General features: G+C 42.1%; 1 protein-coding gene across 1 annotated transcript; it reads left to right on the forward strand.

The window, feature by feature from the left end:
* The first annotated feature begins 3,148 nt into the window (after positions 1 to 3,148).
* Positions 3,149 to 4,721, forward strand: LOC104541182 (death domain-containing protein CRADD-like). Its single transcript, XM_010185164.1, has 2 exons — positions 3,149 to 3,446; positions 4,576 to 4,721. Exons 1-2 carry the CDS (start codon positions 3,149 to 3,151, stop codon positions 4,719 to 4,721), a joined length of 444 nt encoding a protein of 147 aa, XP_010183466.1.
* The last annotated feature ends 3,400 nt before the right edge of the window (positions 4,722 to 8,121 follow it).

The raw sequence follows: 8,121 nt of genomic DNA on the forward strand, positions 1-8,121 counted from the left end.
GGCAGGAGCAGCAGCTTCCAGACCTTCGGTGACAACAGGGAAGACATTAAAACAAAACTTAATTTTTAATTATTTTTTTTGGGGGTGTGTTAGTTTTTTAACCTGTAGGCGTGCTGTGAATAACCAAAATCACTCTGTAGGCAGGGTGGACCTTAGCTAGGCAGGCACAGGACAACGTACTGGAGTCGTAAAGCTGCCCAGTGCAGTCGGTGTTTGGGAAAATGCCAAAGTTTATATAGCCAAGACCTAAGCAAATGTTCATTTTAGGATGAGAAGGGTTTGTTTTGTTTTGTTTTGTTTGTTTTTTTAGGGTCAAGGTTTTCAAAAGCTTTATCCCTGTTCAAGGACCGATTCTGTGTCAGATGCAGAAAAATGCAAATCCTCTCATGTTGGAGTGGTGATAAGGAGTGTGCTCATTCCGCAGGATGCGGGAGTAGGGTTTATTTCTTAACATTTGGCTCTACAATTGAAAAGATGCACTGTTAGAAGTATCTGGGGAATGTTTGAGCCATGTCATCTTTTGGGTAAACAGATGTCTCATCTTACTTCCCCTCTAGCAGGAGCATTACTATAAAAAAATTATTTTAGATCTTACTTTGGATCCCTAAATACAGACTGTGACTAAAATTAATTTAAATTAATCTCATGTTGCATTAAACTCCATCCCTGCACTGTTACACACCAAAATCCTGATACATTTCTGTGGCTGACTGCTTAGTTCCTGACTTAGATATTTCCTTCCCATGGTAAACACAACTCACAGAAATAGTTAATCTTTAAAAAGATCTTGAAAATCAGTACACCCCATCCTGGAAGTTTACTGGGCCAGTAACCTTGGTGTTAAGGGCCCTTGGTGTTAAGGTCTTTAAAACCTCGGTTGTGCTCACCCTGCAGAGAGCCAAAGGCCTTTTTCAGCAGAAATTCCCACTTCACATTCATGGCTCGAGAGGCATTTTTTTCAGTGCACGAAGGTGCAAACTGAGATGGTTTGAAAGGGCCTTATTTTTAAAAAATGTTGGCTGGTTTGGGTGTGAAGAAGGGGAATTCATCAAGTGCTGTACAGTGACTGGAGGAGTCGATGTTCCTCATGTCTGGGTGAGGAGGCTCCTGGATGGGGACTCTTGGTGGCCTGAGCAGAATGTGAAGCACAGGAGTTTCCTAGCCTCTGAAACAGACTTCTGCCTGGGTTGAGATAACACCCTCAGAGCTATGGCTGGGTGCCTGTCTTAAACTCTGCAAGTGCTTCATGAGCTCAGGGGTAGTTGGGGAGTCATGGGAGGGAGAAATAATGGGGATCTGCTGCCTTAATTTTAACTGGTTTTGCCTTAGTCCAGTGATTGCTCCTAGTACTGTAAAGGTCATACATGTTATGGACCAGAATCTTCAGCTTAACTTGTCCAAAATGAACGTCCTAACATCAAATGGGGAAATCCAGTTCTTTTTCGTGCCTGCTCTTTTTCCATCTCCTTGGCTTGCACCATCATCTCACTCCATGGTGGAGTTTGATGTTTGAGATACGCTTAACAAACTAGCATTTTTTTAAGGACATGTGCCAGGATAGCTGCTGCTTGATTCCCAAATGCCCCCTAGACAGAAGGCAGGCGCCTCAAATTTCACTTCAGTAAATGAGAAGCATACAGGGTAACCCAGTGAAGATGAAATCCTCCTGGGAAGGTGCCATCCAGCAATGCTTTCAGCACTCGGGGGAAGTGTTTCCAAAAAGTGGCTGTCTCTGAGGGTGTCACAGACAGGCCTTTCCCATCTCTCTCGTGGTCCTAGGCTCACGCATTCAGTCCAAGATGTCATTTACATGCCTACATGTGCTGTTGGTTGCCTGCCCTAGATTTTAACAACCAGGCCAACCAACCAATCTTCACTGGGGCCTTGGGAGCCGGTAGGCACCTGTGATGATACAAAGACTTCAGTAAGTTTCTTACAAAAGCTTTGAAAATGTCTGCCTCTGCTTATATCCTAAAGCTGAATGAAGTACAGTTTCTGCAAGATAGAGCTATTAGAACAGCAGCTTCTAGTTTAATTATCAGAAAATCTCTTGGTAATCACACTCAACACCTCCTGCAGTTTTTTGGCTTCATTATTTAGTCATGAGAAAGTATTTAATTATATTGCTCTGTGGTTTTCCAGTGCTGTTAATGGGCCTAGGGTTATGTGTGTCGTTCAGGACTAGACTAGACATCTTGATTTGGTTCGTAAGTCCGGCATGGATTCCCGGTATGATTTTGGATGAGTTGCTTGGTCTCTCTGGACCTTGATTTCTCTTCTGTATAGTGGCTATAAAATGCATCTTTCCCAGCTTGTGTCTGGTCAGTGTTGGTCAAGTGAAATGGAAGCTGGCAGAAAGCATCTGATTGCTTCCCGCGAACACATCAGAAGGGTAAATACCAGGGAGAAAGAAGACCTACTTAAGTTAAAGAACAGCTCTGGCAGAACAAATGTCTATAAATAGAAGGTGGCTATGTTTGAGATGGAAATTCAAAGGAAGTTTCTCATCATCAGATCAGTTGAGTTCCAGAGCAGCCTTCCAGGATGAGTCAGGGAGGGAGAACAACATGGTGTGTAAGGTATATTTCTACCCCTCCTAAAATTAAAACTCATTGCCTAGGCCCAAGCTACCTGTTGGCTCTGTCTCTGCCGCTGCTGCCTGTCAGTGGAGCATTTACCAGTCCTGCTTCTGCTCTACTGCAACAGCAATAGCATCAGAAAGCATAAGAGAGAACAGGTGTAACATCTCTCTCATTTTTTGGGGGTAGAGTCTCTTAAGGACTGGCAAATGCTCTGCTTGCCTTTAGTATGGGCCTTGACCAGTTATTAAGTGGGATTATTTGGCATGGTTTTTATTCCAGCAAAGGACTGAGCTTCACAATGCACGAGGTTCTTTTCCTGTCTAATATTTCCCAGAAATGACTGCGTTTTAGCTCATGAGACAGTGAAATTTGAGTGAAAAGAAAATGGCGAGGATCATTAATAGTTTTCCCAGGTTGGTGATTCTGAGTTTGGCATTCTTTCTAAAAGTTGCCAGGAATCAAACATCGCTTCTGGATGTTCAGACATCCCTTCTGGACGTTCAAGGTTGAAGCATTTTGATCTTCACACATTTCCCTACTCCTTTTCTCACGCTCCAGGTTGCCAGATGGATGCCAGAGACAAGCAGCTTTTACGCTCCCTGCGGCTGGAGCTCTGCACAGAGGTGCTGGTGGATGGAGTTGTTATCCAGTATCTCTACCAAGAAGGGATTCTCACAGACAGTCACGTTCAAGAAATAAAATCCCAAAGCACCAGCCAGAGGAAAACCATGATGCTCCTTGATATTCTCCCTACCAGAGGACCCAAAGCTTTTGATGCTTTCTTGGATTCCTTACAGGAGTTCCCGTGGGTTAAGGAGAAGCTGATGGTGAAACGTAAGGAAGTGACAGTACAAGATCCTGCAGGTAAGGCCAGGGTTGTTGCTGCTGGTATTTTGAAACTTGTTCTCCAGCTGTAATTTTGAAAGTAATTTGAAGTTCTAGCATCGTGTAGATACGGAGCATGAGACCAACAAAAGAGCACAGCCTGAATTTCCTGGAAGTCAGCCAAATGCCAGGAAGCATTGCAAAGTTTGGGGAGTGAGCAGGGCTGAGTTTCAGGAGACCAGGAGACAGCAGGAGAGGCTGCCTCTGGACAGGCTAGGAGGTAGGAGGACCTAGATGCCATTACCTCAAAGGGAATGGATTATAGAAAGTATTTTTGTCTAGCTGCAGAACAGTCTCTTCAGCATCTATACCTGATTATTGTTTATTTTATGTGTATTTCACAGTGTTTTGCTTCTGGATTGTTCAAGTTGACAGATTTTTTTAATTTACTTACTTTTATTATGATTTTAATGTAATTTTGATTTAGTAGCATATGCTAATTGAGATTTAGTTAGTTTATTATGTTTACTGGTGTGCAAATATCTAGGATCATTACTTGCAAAATTGCTAGCCATTGATTAGTTTTAAAACAAACTTAGGAGCTAACTGATTTAGTGGGTGTTATGTAATCTTATTTAGTCAAATCTTATTTTTCTGACATTTAAATGTACTTCTAAAACTAGTTTTCTGGACTTGATGCTTGTTGAGAAGTGATTTCTTTGCCAATGCATGCAATTGTTGAGCTATTTTGAAGTCGAGACAACTGCTTAAAATGCACGTTTCTCGCCCCAGGTTCTGGCAGCGTACATTGGCTGCCAACCTCACCTTATCAGAGCGACAGTGAAATAGTTCTTGGGAACATCGTTTCCAAGCAGTCTGATTCACCTTTCTCCAAGCCCTCTGCTCCCCTGCACCCCTCCCATCCGAGTTTGGTTGGATGCGTTTAGATGCACGTGACATGTGATTTTTCCAGTGTCGCTGTGCTTTGCATGAGCCCAAAAGCCCATGGAGATGAGTGACTTAGAGCTGGTGACCATCATACACGCCTGCATCCCAGTTAGCTGCATGTTCAGGAAGGTTTTGGTCAAGATCTGCTGGACAAACCTGACGACGTCTTACCTTAGGACATTTCTAATGGGAGGCTGCTACAGCTTGTCTTTCTGTTGAGTCTCTGTGGAGGTTGCTTTATGCTTGCTCAGGAATGGGCAAATGATTTTCAGAATTTGGGAAATAAATGTCCAGTGCTGCCCACAGGGGAAAACACTGCAGGTTCTCAGCACAATGCAAAGTTGTGGCCTTGACTGTGTTGGATAAGGCCTTGCTCGCTGTTAGGACAAATCCTGTCATGCTCTGTGTTTGCCGTACAAATCAGCCTGGTTTTTGTGCTAATTGCATGTTAAGCTGGTGAATAATCCTTACAGACCCAGAAACGCACACACACAGCCATCGAGTACAGTGAGGATCGTGTAGTTTGTTACTAGAAAAATGGTTTCTGTTTTCTCTTCTTTTGATTGCTTTGTAGATTGCTTGTTCCTGTTCTTGATTGCTTGTGACTAATGTCCTGAATTCACGCCTATCAGGTTCTCTGGTTTCGAGTGGGCTGACTGTACTTGATAAGCCTATTGCCAAATTTTGTGTGTAAGTTAGAAAAGGCTTCTAGATTAGATCAAAGGTTATTGTTATTTTTACTGTGGCAATACGGAGTGTAAGAACAGAAGAAGAGGCAGATAGCCAAGTTTGTTTTAATATTTCGAGATGTTCTCTAGAAGCCAAAGAAAGAGAGCACCATCTGTGCCCTAATAAATGCTGAGTGCACCCTGGAATGAATTGGAAACTATGGCGGCATCATCAGTGCTGATTACATGCAAGAAAATGTGGGTTTGGATTAAAAAACCTCGCTTTGCATTCTAAACAACAAACTTGTAAGCTTTTTGTCTCGGCAGAGTGCTTCAACATATGCTTGGCCTTGAGCATGGAAAAAGCCATTGGCTTTAATAAAACTGTAAGCATATTTAAAATTAAATGTGTGTTCTTCAGTGCCATGCTAGATAACTTAACTTCTGCATTATTAGAAACAGTTCTTATAAATTATGATTTGTCACTGGCAATTTCTTTTAAAGAAGCCATTTGTGGTGAAAATAGTCTGCCACGTACACACTACCTTTTTTTACACCCTCAAACTTTTTAAATTGAAGTTGGTTTTGTGGCCTCAGATTTTAAAATCTCTTTTTTCCCCTTTGAATCATGCATACTTATGGAAATCGCATGCCTGCTGTTCACTTGTTCAGGCTCAATTAAAATTCTGTTTATTCAAGCAAAATATCCTCATTTTTTGCAGATCTTTTGCAGGACTAAAGACTGGTGGGAAGTTGTTCCTTGAAGGAAGGTTTTATTTTATAGCCTTTCACTTCTCACTGACTACACGTGGGATTTTTAAAGTCCGTAAAAGCAGGCTATTGGGTTTTCTCTGTCTGAATGTAAAAACTGTGACATGCACATGGTGATTTTTCTATGTGGGCCTTTGAATTATTGTGCATTTTGTTCAAAGAGATCAGGCATGCTTTCTGTCTGTGCTTCAGCTGATAAATCTGGTTTGTTGGTTCCCAGTTAAAAAATAAAATCACAACTGTAATTGTTAAGAGACTTTGAATTTATTTTCTTCCCCTAGTAAAAAACCAAACCAAACCAAACCAAACCCAAACCAACAAATCAACTGAACCAAACAAGCAGCAATTTCAAAAGGACAGAAGTAAGAACATCTTTGGTGATGTAGTGTAAATATGATCCGGTAGAATGAGCAGCTACAAAACGGAAGCCAAAGTTTGAGACCTAAACAAGACACTGCCACTGACTTATGGGGAGCCTTTGGGCAAATTCTTCCAGAGCAATGGATTTATCAGTTCCCAAGTTGTGTAACTCAGTGTCACGTTCATGGACCAGCATAGAGTGTAGCTGTAAATTGGGCCAGGATTCAGTCCAGAGTGTGCTGTTTGGCTGCTTGCAATAAATGAACTTTAAAACCTGTAATACCCTGAGATTTATTGCTGAATGTCTGTTGACTTAAAAATGATAGTTCTGTATACTGTTATCTGCTGTAGTTCCAGGAAACACGGAAGACCCTAATCCTGCAGAGCATGAGGAGTAGCTTTTCTGTGGCAATCAGGAGAGTGACGTGCAGGCAGGTGGGGCCGCTTGGGTCTGTGTAATTGCAGCAAAGAGACCCAAAATTTCTTTCCCTTGCTTGCGTGCTTTATGCACAGGACAGCGCTTTGCCTAGGGTCACCTTTTTCTTCTCTCGTGCGGATCTGTCAGATGGCTGCAGCTTTAGGGAAGCCTTTTCTTAAGCTAGGGGAAACATCATTGTAAAAGCCCAAAATCTCAAGAGGAAAATGTAGAGCCCTGTGCTTTTGGAGGTAAATATTAATGACTTGAATTGATTTCAAGATGATAGGGTGTGTGTCTTGCTTGTGTAAGAAACCTGGGATAAAACAGTTCACCCTGTGCATTGCAAGACTTAATCATCATAAACATCAACCGCAGCATGAGTTTCTGGTTTTGGAGATCAAAACTTCTGCCGTAGTAAGAGTTAACAAATATAACGTGGGTCTGTTTCATTGGGAAAAGACGATTCTGGTTTCTCTGCCTTAATTTGGAGAACTTTATGCCTTTGTCAGGAACATAAATCTTCAATATAGTATTATAATTCCTACAAAAAACTACAGCTGTTGGCAACAGAATCCATTCTTTCTAGGAACAGCAAAGAGTTACCCAATATTTTTTGCACTGAGTAAAAAAATATAAGCTTCGACGGTGTTTGTTTATCAGAATATTTTTCTAATCTCTCTCCGCTCAGGAATTTCTCTGCCCAAGTATTATGTTTCTCTATGTCCTATATGTTGCTATGAGATTATTTACTTCTGAAAGTGTTAGTGCTGCACCTCTTAGTAGTATAGGTGATTTCTCCACTCCACAAGAAATCACAGCATATTGAGAGAGAGAAAAGCCTGAGATGCAGCATTTGCCAAAGGAATCCTGCAGCAGCCGTTGCTGTCTGGCAAACGTTAGTGAATTTGGGGCACGGAGTTTCACAGAATCGTCCTGAGAGAGCTGTTCTCTCACAGCCAAGCAAGGCGTATTTTCTAATGCATGATTCTGTTGTGGTGGTACCTAGTCACCAGTCTGCGTTAGGGTCCTGTTGGACTTGGGTGAGGTTTTTTGATTCAAACAGATGTTGGTGTGGTCGGGGGTTTTTCCCTGGATGCGTGGGGAGTGTGTGTTCTCGTATGGCTTTCTAAAGCTTCATGTTGTGTAACACTTTGGATGAAGCATGCAAATATAAAACAAAGCAAAACATGTACTTCTGCTGAGAAAGCCATCCTGCCCTCCCCCCCACCCCAGCTTTCCCAAAGTCCTTTTTCCACAGCTGGGTTGAAGATTTTTAAGAGTTCGGATTCAAATGCAACAACGTTAGCACATGGGGAAGTTTAGCATCTCTTCTTACCTTTTGCTGGCTGCTTCCTGCCCTCTTCCTATCCTGCTTCCTTTCATATCTAATGTAGGGAGGAAACAGGCTGCTCTCTTGCCTTTTCCATTTGCATGTCAGATAGGAGAGCAGATGATGAATTCCTTTTCTCTGAAATGGTGGACAGAAGATAGAGGGGTTGTTTTTTTTTTTCTTTCTTTTCTTTCCCTCCCATCTCTTTTTTGGTCTCGT

This window comes from Mesitornis unicolor, unplaced genomic scaffold (assembly GCF_000695765.1).
Source record: "Mesitornis unicolor isolate BGI_N332 unplaced genomic scaffold, ASM69576v1 scaffold22845, whole genome shotgun sequence".
NCBI lineage: Eukaryota > Metazoa > Chordata > Aves > Mesitornithiformes > Mesitornithidae > Mesitornis > Mesitornis unicolor.

What these genes read in the sequence shown, in the direction of transcription:
- LOC104541182 (XM_010185164.1), top strand. Translation starts at nt 3,149, where the DNA reads ATGGATGCCAGAGACAAGCAGCTTTTACGCTCCCTGCGGCTGGAGCTC. An exon ending in GACAGTACAAGATCCTGCAG is followed by an intron (nt 3,447 to 4,575) that starts GTAAGGCCAGGG and finishes CTTTCTGTTGAG; the next exon opens with TCTCTGTGGAGGTTGCTTTA.